Source organism: Aricia agestis, chromosome 17, assembly GCF_905147365.1.
Source record: "Aricia agestis chromosome 17, ilAriAges1.1, whole genome shotgun sequence".
Lineage (NCBI taxonomy): Eukaryota > Metazoa > Arthropoda > Insecta > Lepidoptera > Lycaenidae > Aricia > Aricia agestis.
The window spans coordinates 4,072,650-4,087,685 of NC_056422.1; the positions used below are offsets into that span (position 1 = coordinate 4,072,650).

At 37.7% G+C, this 15,036-nt stretch overlaps 1 protein-coding gene across 1 annotated transcript in view; it reads left to right on the forward strand.

Annotated features, from left to right (window-relative positions):
- Positions 1–3,123: 3,123 nt before the first annotated feature.
- Positions 3,124–15,036, forward strand: part of LOC121735297 (frizzled-4) — a 42,130-nt gene continuing 30,217 nt past the window's right edge. Inside the window, exon 1 of the mRNA XM_042126075.1 lies at positions 3,124–4,129. Coding sequence (XP_041982009.1) covers positions 3,207–4,129 — 923 coding nt within the window. The 5' untranslated portion in view covers positions 3,124–3,206. The remainder of the gene's footprint in view (positions 4,130–15,036) is intronic.

Consider the following 15,036-nt stretch of genomic DNA (forward strand, 5'->3'; position numbering starts at 1 on the left):
AGTAGTGGGATGGGGAAAAAAAGAAAAAAATTTAGGTTCAGCAACTTTATTTTTTTCCAAATAACTGCTCTGTACTTCCTGTGCACCCAAAAAAATTGTGTCCTTATAGTTTACATACTAAGCTACGTAGTAACTATTAAGGTTGGGTTACACCAGAGGCGTGGTTAAAGTTATGGTTATAGTTAAGCCTAATTTAACTAGGTAAATAGTAATACACAAATATTTAATCATCCAGCTACATCTAAGTACCTGCTTTACAGAATTATATTATATAATATTATTATTTGTTTTTATAATATTTGTGGTTTTGGATAATGATGGAGGATCGACTCACGGCATGCGCGGCGCCCCTCTTGCCTTTCCTCGGGGCGCCGCGGCGCACAGCTTGGGAACCCCTGCCTGGGTTATATTATAGTATGATGAAATTCACAATATGATCCCACTTGGCTGGTTTTATTTTATCAATTTACTATCGGCTTTATCGAAAATCGATATTTAGATAACATACTGTCTTAGATAAAGCCGCATGTGTACTTATTTTAGATTCTGGATCCTATTTTAGGAATCCCGATAGTTATGAGTTATGACATGCATGGGCGTACCGAGGGGGGCAGGGGGGGGGGCAAAGGCCCCCCCTGGATCATGTTGTAAGTCCCTACTAAGTATATTATCTAGTATTTCATCTATAAAAATTAAAAATAATAAAACGAATTGTTGCCATTTGTTTGCAATATAATATTTTTACAACTAAAAATTATTAATTGTTTATTCTTTATAAGCACCTAGCTTATATTATAAGATATCTGATTTGCCCCCCCTGGCCCAGAACCTGCGTAATTTACCCCCCCCCCCCCCCCCCCCCCCCGTCCAGAACCTGGGTAATTTGCCCCCCCCCCCCCCCCCCCCCCCCCCCCGCCCCCCCTGGCCCAGAACCTGGGTACGCCCATGATGACATGTAAGTACCTAACTCTGGGTTTGTCACCACTGAGGTTTTAATTTAAACCTGCAATAATATTGATATACTAGCTTTTGCCCGCGGCTTCGCTCGCGTGGAATTCGAAAATCGTGTACAATACGAATATTCTTGCAAATCTCCTTTAGAAACATGATGTTTTTCCAAGACCAAAAGTAGCCTTTGTTACTCTCCATCCTTTGAACTAAGTCGATGCTAAAAATCAAGTCAATTGGTTGCTTCATTAGGCTTAAAAAAGGAGAATTAAAACTCAACACTAATGACGCGACGCCTTTTTGCTTAGCAACATTACCAGGAAGGGGGGGGGGGGGGGCAGATGCTAAGTTTGAATAAGGCATATATATCTGCAAAAACCGTATTCAAATCGGATCAGTAGTTTTCGTGTTAAAGAAAAAAGTTTAATACAAAATCTTGCCCCCTTTTTTGTCCCCATAGAGGGGTGAGGGGAAAAATTTTATACACCAGATATTAAATTGGAAAATACAGTTTATTAAATGATGTAAGTTTATTAAAGAAAAAAGTTTGATACAAAATCTGCCCCCTCTTTGGTCGCCTTTGAGGGGTGGGGGGGAAAACTTTATACACCAGATATGAAATTGGAATAAGACAAATATATCTGCGAAAATCATATTCAAATCGGATCAGTAGTTTTCATGTTAAAAAAAAAGTTTGATACTACTCTTCGGCCCCCTTAAACGGGTGGGGGAAAAATTTTATACACCAGATGTTAAATTGGAAAATACAGTTATTAATAATATGAAGTTAGTCCATTGAAGAAAAAAGTTTGGTACAAAATCTTACCCCCTCTTTTGACCCCTTGGAGAGGTGGGGGGGAAAATTTTTGTACACCAGATGTTAAGTTGGAAGAAGACAAATATATCTGCGAAAACCGCATTCAAATCGGATCAGTAGTTTTCGTGTGATGCTGGAACAAACATACAGACAGACAGACAGACAGACAAAAAACTAACCATAGTTTTGGCTTCTATAGCGATGTAGTAACAGCCCCCGCTTCTTATTTTTTGGATATCTTTAATGTACAGAATTGTCATTTCTACAGTTTTATTAATATGTATATATGTATAGATTATATTATTGTAATGACGTAGTATAACAAGTAGTAGAATACGTTTAACTAAAATTAAAGTACTCTGAATAAATTTCAGCCATAAAGAGGAGATTCCGAGTTAACAAGACCCGATTAGGGTCTACCGCCTCACAGCATGACTCCTCACAAATTTCCTTACTTTTTCTTTCGATAGTATCGTGCATACAGCATACGGCATACCTGCCGGGCCGACCTTTTTGTGGGCGCGCGGCGGGAGGGAGCGGAGCGCCCCGCGCGCGGCGACTGACCGCGCCGCGCGTCAAATAACAAATTCAAATCGCTCGAGACCAGTGTTGCCAACTTAGTGGAATTTCCACTAGATCTGGTGGTTTAGACGTACCTTTCGGCGGGAAAAATTTGGTTTTAGTGGCTAATGGATTTCTTAGTGGATTAGATTATTTAAGTTAGTGGTAGCTTCGACGTTAAACCACTAGTTTTTTTAATTATTTTTCTAACCCTTGAAGACCCATACTGGAAACTTAATTATATTATTATTATCTTTATTCGTTTTGCCGCATTCTAACGCTGATATAGAGCGATTATTTAGCATGATGAATGTTGTCAAGACTTAACAGAGAAACCGGATGAAGTTTGATCGCCTTTCTTTTGTGCAAGGTTAGCACGCGAAGGCAAATGCTGTAATAACAACATAATGCCAAATACCGTATTACAAAAATTAGAACTAAAGAAATTTATTCTTCACAAACTGAACAAGTAAATGACAATGATTCCTCTGAAGACGTTCATCTTAACTCTTTAGTTAAGTACCTACTTATACATAGGTACATGATAGGTAACTAAAGTTTTCTTTTTTGTAGTTATTTCATAATAATAATAACGTTGTTGTTGTATTATTTTCAAATTATATTCAGATAGGTTGTTGTTGTCTTTATTTAGTGGAATTCTGGTGGTTTGAGAGGCCATTTAGGTTTTAGCGGTTTCTGGTGGTTTACGCTGCTGAATTTGGTGGGTTAGTAGAAAAAAAGTTGGCAACACTGCTCGATACCTCCTTGTGAGTATAGTATTCGTTGCTCGGGACGCGGCCCGTGCGCAACGTGCGTTCGGTTTATTTTAGTGCGCGCGAAAAATGACGATACAATGATATCTCTGTAGTGGTCTCGTGCAATGTATTTCAAGATGAAGTGCCTCAGTGTCGTGCTACTCGCCGTGAACTTCGCGATCCAGGCGGCCGCCGAGGCCTCGGTGAGGACATGTGAACCCATAAAAGTGGCTATGTGCAAGAACATCGGGTACAACCAAACTGGTATGCCCAACCTGGCGCGGCACACGCTGCAGGCCGACGCCGACGTGACGCTGCAGACCTTCAGCCCGCTCGTGCAGTACGGGTGCTCGTCGCAGCTGCACCTGTTCCTGTGCGCCGTGTACGTGCCCATGTGCACCGACAAGGTGGTGCTGCCGATCGGGCCGTGCCGGGGGCTGTGCGAGAGCGTCTACTCCAGATGCTACCCCGTGCTGCGGGGCTTCGGATTCCCCTGGCCGGCCGAGCTGGACTGCTCGCACTTTCCGGCGGAGAACAACCACGAGCACATGTGCATGGAGGGCCCCGGGGAGCGCACTCCGCCCGGCGGCTCCGTGCCACCGGACGCGGGCGGCGCGGGCGGGCGCGGGGCCTGCCGCCGCCTGGTCAAGCCGGGCAGCTGGGTGTGGGTGAGGAGCTCGAGCCGGTGCGCGCAGTACTGCGACGCGGAGGTGCTGTGGGACGCCGGCGAGAGGCGGGCGGCAGAGGTGTGGCTGGCCACTTGGGCGGCGCTGAGCTTCGCGTGCACGCTGGCGGCGGCGGCGGCGCAGCTGGCGTGCGGCGGGCGAAGCGGCGCCGGGGACCGCGCGCTGGTGCTGGTGGCGCTGTGCCGCTGCGCCGCCGCCGCTGGCTGGGGGGTACGTGCGGCGGCGGGCCGGACCGCAGCCGGCTGCGCCAAGGATTCCACCACTCCTACGAGGATGTTGCTGGCCCACGACGGGCTGGCTAACCCGAACTGTGCCGTGGTGTTCCTGCTGCTATACTTTTGCGGGCTCGCTGCCTCCGTTTGGTGAGTACCGACTTTCTGTCGTTCTACCTACGAATAATAATAATTTTTATTATTCGTAGTGTTCTACTATGATAGTTAGATAACTAAAACATGTCAATAACTCTACATTCTAGAATACAAAGCTTACACGAGTAAAATCTTCTCGCCGATGCTGCAAGTGTAATTTGTTTTCGAAGCGAAAATAGACTTCAATTTCTGAGAATTTCTCGTGATTCGCTTCTTTGTGCGTACTGTGTAAGTCGTTACTCGGAGGACGTTCACAAAACACAATCAACGATTCAAATAACACATTAGGTACCTACCTGCTGTGCAACATAAACTTTAGTAAAATCAACAATGCTGCAGCTTTTGTCACCTAGCACAATAAGAAGAAAATTCGTCTTGTCACCTTTTCATTGAATTGGGACAAAGGTACGTTGGGACCTTGATAAAAAAATACAAAATAATCCAAACAGGTAACCTATTCGACAATGCCTATTTTGTTATTATGATATGGTGGTAAGGGCAGCTGCTGCATAGCAATGGATAGAGAAACGACAAAGCATAGAAAGCTAGGGTTGGCAAATACATCACGATGATATCGATGATAGTCTCGAATTTCGATAACCAACAAAAATCATAAATAAAAATACTTATAAATTAAAAAAAATCAGATTTTTATTTATATTTTATACTAGCTGTTGCCCACGACTTCGTCCGCGTCAGCAAAATGACGTGATAACAAAGATCATTAAAAAGAGAGAATAAATCCCCCTTTTTAAGGTTCCTTTATAAAAAAAGTAAAATTTATCCTCTTCCTTTTCGGAAGTCGGTTAAGTAGCCTAAGTTATTCCTTACTACATCAGTTATGTGCCTAAAAAAGTCCCGTCAAAATCGCTCCAGCCATTTCAGAGATTAGCCGGAAAAAACAGACAGACAGACATACAGACAAAAATTGTAAAAAAAATTGTTTTGGTGTATGTACCTTATATACATTCATATATGCATTTTTGCATTAGTAAAAAACGGTTCTTTCAATATTATTACAAACAGACACTCCAATTTTATTTATAGGTATAGATTATGTACAAATTAACTATTCGTGTTGCGAATACATTTTAGTGTATGAAAATACAAAATAAACATGTTTTACCTTTAAATCTCAGCATTCAAATCTCCGAGGTTGGTATCCCTCCTAAAATTGTAACATGCATTCATAAGTTCATTACACTGTGTCTTTGCCGTAACTCGTAAGGCCCGTAAGCGTAACGTCTGCAACGCTTCTAATTTATGTTCAGTGCTTCAAACTATTTTAGGCTCTGGAACGAAAAGTGTGTATGTACCAGGTACCTATAAGGTTGTAGCGGCTGAGTTTGACATATTCATACTGATTTTATAATCGCGGTAGTGTGTCTGTATGTCGATTACTTTTTACCGACTTCCAAAAAGGAGGAGGTTATACGTTCGGCTGTATCTTTTTTTTTTTTTGTATGTTCAACGGTAACTCAGCCGTTTGTGATCCGATTTTCAAAATTCTTTTTGTGTTGTATAGGGTTTAACTCAAATTTGGTACCATGTTCACGAAAGTGGTGATCTGATGATGGGATCCTGGAGGAATCGAGAGGACTCCTTGAAATTTGTATGGAAACATATAGTGATTTTAATTTTTTCTGAAGCATTCGAGATAAATGCTACCAAAAAGTACGATTTCACACCAGCTTATACCCTGGATCCGAAGGTACCCAACAGAACTTTTGAATCCTTATAGATACAGGTTCGGGGATTTCGGCGTTGTTTAAACAACTGAAAGCATAAGCCAACACATCAATTTATTTTATCATCATCATCAAAATCATAATTATGCCATGGGTCATCACATTATGACCCAATTATTGATGCCTTTCGTGATATTTTGCATCGAAGCAGATGTTTTTGATGATTATTTCGCTGTTTGTGGACCGATTTTCAAAATTCTTGTGTTGTTGTATAGGATATTATCTTGATTTTGTATAATAATTACGAAAGTGGTGAGCTGATGATGGGTTCTATGAGCAATCGAGGGAAATCCTTGAAGTTTATCAAAATACTCATAGTGGTTAAAATGTTGTTTCTAGTAACTTAAACATATGTTACGAATAAGAGAAAGTTCATACGAAGGTGTCTCTTGGTCCAAAGGCACTGAACAGAACTCCTGAACCTTTAAAGATAAAACTTTTTAAATTGCAGCGTCGCTTAGATAAATGCAAGCATTTACCACAATTTGTTATTTACGCATAAAGCCTTATCTTGTAGATAACTAAAAAGAGTGAAATTATTATTTTTAACAAAAAATTAAAACCGACTTCCAAGGTAAAAACAATAATAATATGAACTAAAACGTATTAAATAACTCTTACTCTATAATAGTGCCTTTTTCAGAATTCGTCTAAATCTCAACTATTTCTGTACATACTACAGTCTTCATTACTTTGAAGTCGGTACCAGTCCCAAAAGCTTCAGATATTCTGACATTGACTGAACTCACGACAAAATTAGCTGGTACCGACTTCAAATAATGAAGACTGTACTATGTACAGAAATAGTTGAGATTTAGACGAATTCTGAAAAAGGCACTATTATACAGTAAGAGTTATTTAATACTTTTTAGTTCATATTATTATTGTTTTTACCTTGGAAGTCGGTTTTAATTTTTTGTTAAAAATAATAATTCACGCATATAAACTGCTGAACCGACTTGGATGCAATTTGGTACAGTGATGCGAGCCCCAGGAAAGGACATAGGTACATCCCGGGTATGCGTAAATTAATTTGCATGCAACATCTTGTTATTTAAGTTATTTGCTTTGGCTTGTTATAATAAAGGCACAATGCACAGAAAAAAATAACAAAAAACCTAAGGTTGTTTTAAAATAAGGTCGAGTCATAAAGAATAACGAATAGGATGAGTTAAACGTGAACTATAAATCTCGGCTGGCATCTTGTGAAGTTTGTATACAATCAGACATGACTGACATGTCTACACGATTTTGAAATATGTTTAAGGAAATGATATGCCGGCGGCCTCATCTGTTTTGAGTTCAAATGTTAAATACTTCTCGTACATTTCGAATCTAATTCCAACTTTAGTTATGGTAAAAGTCTGTTTTGTGATATCTCTAACTTTGCAACTATTAAAAAAATATTTTTCGTAACTAAGTACATTCTCATATTTAATGGAACAATTAAAATCTATTATCATTAATTTAATAAGTAGAACATTAATAGTTATGGTCGTAAAATCCGCTCACTTTTTGGAAATCATAATGTAACTCGTTAAGACTTACAAAATAATTTATGAGCTAGTTTTAATGAAGCAAATGTTTTATGTTTATTAATCTGCAACGTTTGGAAACTTGTTAAATGTTGATGGCTATAATTAATGTAAAATATATTCATGCCGCCCCATTTAAGACTCTTCTGAGTCATCTGAGAGTTAAGAAAGAACTAAACTTAAAGTATATGCTCGTTGTCTGTAAAATTAATAATCTTCCTCACAAAAATGTATAGGTTGTTTGAAAACATATTATAAACATGATGCGTATACATAACTAGTGGTCCGCCGCGGCTCCGCCCGTGGTACATAGATAGCCTACCGCACTCAGGGACATCTTAGCTATACATTGGTGAAATAATTTTTGAAATCGGCCCAGTTCTTGAGATTGTCGCATACAAACAAATAAACTCTTTAGCTTTATAAGTAATATTAGTATAGAATATATATTATTTAAGCCGAAAAGTAGAACACCGGATTTGTCGACGACAGAACTTAGTATTACGGAACTAGTTAGCTCATAGCTGGGATATTGCGGTCGCGGAGTAATGAGAAACATGAACCACAAAATTGGTTTGTGCTCACGTACGGGAACTATCGCTCTAAGCCCATGACCTGTACGCCTAGCACGAACAATTGTAAGTTTCGTATCGCAAGCGTATCGAGTTGTCGATACGAAAACGTTAGACAACTTAAGTTGGAAGCACGAAGCACTTTCGAAATAGTATCGACACCTCGACACGATAACGTTAGTGACGTCACACCAACGTAAATATGAGTGAGCGAAATAGAACGAATGGTCGTAAAATTGAATAAACATTTCATTCATAAAACTAGATACGTATTTAATCAATTAAAAACTTTGTGATTTTAGGGCACTTAAAACATAAACGCTGTTCAAATTATGACGCAATATGACGAAACTGCAGTACAAGTTAATATTATATTCATAAAGATAAATGGTATTTATAAATACAATTTTTCTTTTAATGAAATAAGGGGTCAAACGAGCAAACGGGTGACATGATGGAAAGCAACTACCGTCACCGATGGACACTCGCAGCATCAGAAGAGCTGCAGGTGCGTTGCCGGCCTTTTAAGAGGGAATATGGTAATAGGGGAGGATAGGGGAGGATAGGGAAGGGAATAGGGGAGGGTAGGGAAGGAAATAGGGGAAGGTAGGGAAGGGAAAAGGGCTTCCGGTAAACTCACTCACTCGGCGAAACACAGCGCAAGCGCTGTTTCACATTGGTTTTCTGTGAGCCCGTGGTATTTCTCCGGTCGAGCCAGCCCATTCGTGCCGAAGCATGGCTCTCCCACGTCACAAATTTATTACTAACACGGTGTTTGGTGAGACTGTATTCCTAAACGAAAGACGCGAAGCACTTGACATTTTTGGTAACTCGAAGCTCATTCAAGGTTAAATTTGTTTTGAAGTGAACTTGTGTTGTGAATGTGGTGTGAAAGTTTTGGAATTATATAATTAACTTCTAAAACATTCTGCTGAAATGTGTACCAGCCACCCGCAATACACCATTATGGTAGAATTTATGGAAAATGATTTACATTTAATTTCATATTTTATTGTTTTAAGAATATTATAATATAAATTTTAATAATCTTTTAATAGGATATTTCGAACATATTTCTGTAAAGTTTTAAATTTTGGAGAGATAGTGTACCAAAATGCATCACTCACCTTGTTTCTCTTTGTACATTTCCACTTTCAACAATCAATCGCGCCGCAAGATAATAGTACAATGTACTACGTCGTGGGGTGCTCCGTCCTAATCTAAGCATTTTCTCACCAAATAAATCAACACAATCACTTAAATTACTATTTTATTCTCTAAATTTACTCTGACGAAAGTTTTCTCACTGAAATTTTTAAAGTGAATAAACATTCGTGAAACTCGCAAGCCAGCCTTCGACAATTACGATACTATACGTCATTTTATGCCTTCGTGCTAGCTATCTTCATACAAACGGCTCAAGTTACGTTGCGTATTCGATACGATGACGATACGAAACTTACGTCTAAGTGTTCGTGCTCTGGAAATTAGTTTCATTTACGCACACCAGAGGCGCTGTTCAAGTTTTCATACAAAATGCTTACGTTAACGATACGAATGTTTTTTCGATAGTAGTTCGTGCTTACCCCTCTGAGGCCAAACACTCCAAAGAATCAAAGTTACAAAAGAAAAAAACATTACCTAATTGCTACCTTTGATTTAAACGTTGCATTGTGCCGTTATTCAGGTCTTTGCCTAAAACTACCTAAATCCCAACCACGGAATATATAACACTACAGGAAAGGACATATGAGCGTGGCCCGCGTGCCATAGTTATGTCCTGCTGGACATAACTTAACTCGCACGCAAAAGGAAATTCGTGAGTACGGATTTAAACCTTACGTTAGTTGACGTAAGTTGTAAAATTGCGTACAACTTCAAGTCTTAAAAAAGAAATCTCTTTGTGATTGGTTATTTCTTTTGTGTGCGTAAAATGTTACTGTGTGAGTTTGGCGACAGCAGTTTCAATGAAACTTACTTGCTATGGCCCTTCCTTTAGTGTTATATATTCCGTGATCCCAACCAATCTCACCCGAATTGAAGTAGACCGCCCCGGTAGTATAATGCCACAAATTAAATACATTACATACTACAATAATTTACTACTGTATAGTATAAAACAGTCGCTTTTTTCCCTCATGTCCTTTTGTTCCCTTTAATTTATCGATTTTTATCATTTCTTCAGTGAGTGGACATAGGCTATAATATATTTTATACCCGTGCAAAGCCGGGGCGGGTCGCTAGTTTAAAAAAATACTGACTTGGTGTGAAGTCTGAAGTATTATCTGAGGTATTTAATAGGATTTTATCTATTCAATAGATAAACTCCTGTCAAAAACCCTCAGAAAAGGCTAATATTTAACAGTTACTACAGCTTAGTGTGATTAAAGATTAAGCAATAACATAATTTTTGAAAATGTTTATAGAACTTGCTGGTTCTATCCGGTTAAACCTCTAAAGTTCTTGTGGACCAATTTTTAAGTTCGTGACCGACGGAGCACAATTATCTTACAATCTCATTGCTTTTAGGCACGTTTAGATGTAACCACTTTAGTAATTTCCCATTACGACCGTAAATGACTCCTATTTTGTTTTGATGAAACAAAAGTAAATTAATATCATTTCTGATTGTATATCGCTTGAATTAAGCTTACTAAACGTTCTAATATTGTAATGTATAATACTCTTTAAAAGCTATGATGTGAGGCTAATCCTCTAAAGTTTATTTTTCAATGTTATCTTAAATGAGGAAAAATATATTAAAATATTATTTTAATTTTTGCCTTAATATGTCACCGATCAGAATTATCCAATTACTAAAAAGTCTAAAACCGTAAACTTAAAATAATGTTACTATATTTTTAGTTTAACGTGTTCCTTGTATTAAAACCTTAAAATTCACCGCCTTGCAGATGGAGGTTGTTACTTGTTCTCGACTCTTGTAAATTGTAATTAATCCTGCAATACTGACTACAGCTACATCCTCTCATTCCCATTCCACGAAACATGTAATCTGCGTGATCCATAATTTCTTGTTTATTTTAAATTTCCTTACGGTTGCCGATGTGATCTGAACACGACTGCCCCGCCTCACACCGCTTGCTTGTTAATAGGGTTGTGCCTCTCGTTTTCATATTTTTTTTTAGAAACCGAAAATTATAAAGATTATTTTTTGGTCGTAATAAAACGAAACATAATATTATGATTCTTTTTCCAAGAACAATCAACAAGTAGTTATTGATAAAATTACCGAGAATATCCATTACCAGAATTAAGTTATTTACCTAAATTAGGAGTAACAAAAATATTAAATTTAAAACAAGCATAATTTTCAACCGGAATAGTGTGTAGTATTTCAATAGGTATTACAAATATAATATTTATGATTTCCCCCAATGTAAACAGTACGCCCCGTCTCTGACAGTAAAAAATGAATTTATTTTAAAAACATCGTGCTTCACGTCTATCGAAACGTCAAAACTATCGATACCCCTGCACCTCGGCACATCACTTCACCCGAAGATTTGATTCGACTGCGTTTGCGCCGTAATTGGAATGCTAATCAGATGTTGATCTATCGCCGTCCTTTTCCCACTCGTTTGCTCTCTCTCTCGCGAGGATCTCGAAGGCGGAGGGTCTTCAATCATCCAGCAATAACCGGAGTTCCCTCAGGCAACGCGTAATGACTGTACTTTGCACTGGCACAATGATTTTCTCTTATAACAACTTACCAATAACTATGCCCATGTTATACTTCAACGTATTATTTTTTTAGCAAGTAGTAGTTAGTATGACTTATACAATTAAAGTACTAAGTATAATGTACAAAAATTGCTATGTATAACTAGTACTGTATTCAATACCTTATTAGTTTTTTACAACGCTGACAGCAGGTGTATTTAATTCTATACTGTAAAGTAGTCCGTCCGTAGTACCAACCATGAGTGATATTGTAATTTGTAACGAATTTCTAGCTTTATAGCGTTCGTAGGGCTTTAGGTAGAATTTAAACTATTGAAATAACATTAATAAGCTACTTAATATCTAATTATTTAGTACATACTCGAAACAACAGACTAAAAACCAGTATGTTTACAAAACAAAAACCTCGACCGAGTCTCGAATCGAAAATACAAAAGGTGCCGAGGTTCGAAATTCGAATGTATCTCCCCGACTGATCAGCGGCCGAAGATCCTATCGCCGAAGCCCATTATTGGAGCCCGCTTTGTTGAACCGCAGTTATTTGTTGATATCCAGAGTTTGGGACGTTACTTGTGAATAGTTATGTAAATATCCTTCGCGTTGAGCCTTGTAAAATAACTAAGATTGCAAAACGTCCATACTATCTAATTTTGTAGATACGAAAGCTTGCTGTCTGTCTGTTATCTCTTCACAGTTCACGATAAAACTCCTGAACCGTTTTTGAGATACCTTTGACTCTCAGGAAAGGACATAGTACCAGTTGTTTTTACTTCAGACAAATTGTACGGTCCCCGTCATCATCATCATTCTAGGGCCATCTTCCATCCTCCATTATATCGATCGGCGGTCAGTTGGTTGAATTTAGTGGGTTTAGCTGCATGATCCCCATACAATATTATAAAATAAATAATAATCATTGCGACACGACAACAACGACCTTGGACAAACGAAATTCGTCTGTCCAAGGTTTATCCAGGGATGATAAACATTTATACGTACACAAAATAACAAATGTTTACCATCCTTGGATAAACGAAACAAGGAACCAACCTTCATCCCTGGAAAGCAACAACGTTGGTATCAATTTTGTATCTGGAACCTGCTGGTCCTCGGCACAATAAACGTCTTGTTAGGTGCGATGCACGGCCCCAGATATTGCATGGCGTACCGCGTGGTGTTGTGATCCTATCTCGCGCCAGGGCTGTCCACTGAGGATGACTGAGGGGTTCCTATTCCAGGTTTTCTCAAACTTTTCTTTAAAAAGACCCCTTGGATTTTTAATATCGCTTTTCGATATAATTATATATTTATTTATATAAGTACTAATTGATATTTGATGCTATCTTGCGACAGGGCTGTCGACTAAGGGGTTCCTGTTCTAGTGTTTCTCAAAATAAGCTCCCCTTGTTTTTTTAATAATACTATAAACCGGCATTTCTCAATATATTTTTTTACCGAAATTAAGTTTATTGATATTATTTATTTTTTTCTAGCTACACAAATCGTAAAATCTATGAAATGCAATTGTTTAAAGCTTAAACGAAATCAAAAATAGAACAAAAATCTATACAGCACGTTTCAGATTTATCAAAAGCATGTCAGTTTTGCTTGGTGTTGCTATTTCAGCAACAGGGTGGCTATTTTACCTGGCGGTGGGTGGGCTGTATTTCTGTATCTCGTTTGTTGGTTTTCGATGATGGATAGGCATGTAATTAACGAACCCGCCTCGTATGTTCTGACAGGAATTTCAAAATTAACTTTAATTTGTACACGGTACGCTGGCATGGTAATAAGATAGTAACTGGTAAGAACATGCTCCATACATTGTATTATAAGTTGTTAGTTCATAAAAATAAAAAATAAAAAAATAATAATAATAATTTTAAATTTTAAAATTTTGCATTTTCTTGCGACGACTTAAGTGTATTTTTAGGATTCCGTTATTATTCTCATCTCGGAACTCTTAGAAACGTGAAAAAATATGTTTTCTTTTTATATTAGAAACATATTATAAGTCCATGAAGCATGCCACCATCCTTCCTAAATCCTGTATTTTGGACTCAAACAAAGCTAAAATAATTTAAAATGATAACTACAATATTTTTTCACGGTATCATTATAAATCTAAATTACTTGTCCTTTTCCCAAACTAGTATATTGTTCCAAAAAACGGGGAAAATTTAAAACTTCGTAAGGTCTCCTGGAGTCAATATTTTTTTATTCAACCACGATTCGAAACCTTGCAGGGTTTGCCTGAATAAATTTGACAAGGCATTGTTGGGCTCAGGGAGAGCAGCCAGCAGGTAGGTTTTTTTGTTTCACTTTACCGCCGCAGCGTTGAAAAAAATATATTTATTGTTTGCGGCTGTTTTCGAATTTCGAACAGTAGTTAGAGATTCGAAAGCAAGTGCACAGATTGAAAAAAAACAATTAAGTTTCCGCAGTATAATAGCGTTTTCGGCATCTAGATTAAAGAACAGGCCGAATGGATACGGAAATAGCCGAACAAAACCGGTGATCCACGAAGCACTTAGAGTTTAGACTAATTAGTACAGTACGTAGTTTATGTAGGTAGGTACTAGGTATGTAGTAATTTAAACTTCGGATATTTTCGTATCTATTCGGCCTGCCCTGCCCCGGGGCAGTTCTAGATGCCAAAAACGCTATAAGAAATGCTCTTCGAATATTATGAATTATGGTGAAGTTTAGACCCTGGGTTGAGTGAGAAGCAGACATTATTAAAAGTGCATTGAAAATTTTAACAGTGCTTACATATTATGGAAAAATCTACAGAGACAGTTTGTACGTTCAAGATACAAACACGCTGTATTAATTGGTACTATTAATATAATTATATTCTGTGGACTGTGGTATTAGTAATTAATAATTATGATCGCTGCGTGTAAACTGTACTTAAATGTTTTTTTTTTTAAATGTCTTTATTTAGAAGCTACTTAAATGTTACTACTTAGAACCTTCTCCTTTAAGTCGGACAGTCGGTTAAACATTACCTGTCTGCTTATTATAATATCTAATCATTTAAATATTATACCCGAGTCATGACTTACGCATAATATTAATATTTTCGTAATTAAAAACAGAATAATTCTCCCTCCTTCTAATTAAACTAGATGTTAGATAACAAAACATGCAATTAAAATTTAAAAAATATATAAATTGAGCTGACGTGCTTAAGATGTTTTAATTATTGTTGTTTAATACGCTGTTGCTATAATATTTTCCTTATTTTGTAACTTTTCCATGTTTTTAATTAGATACATACTAACAAATTATTATCAACGAAGCAATTTTGATTCATATTATAATACTAGATGACGCCCGCA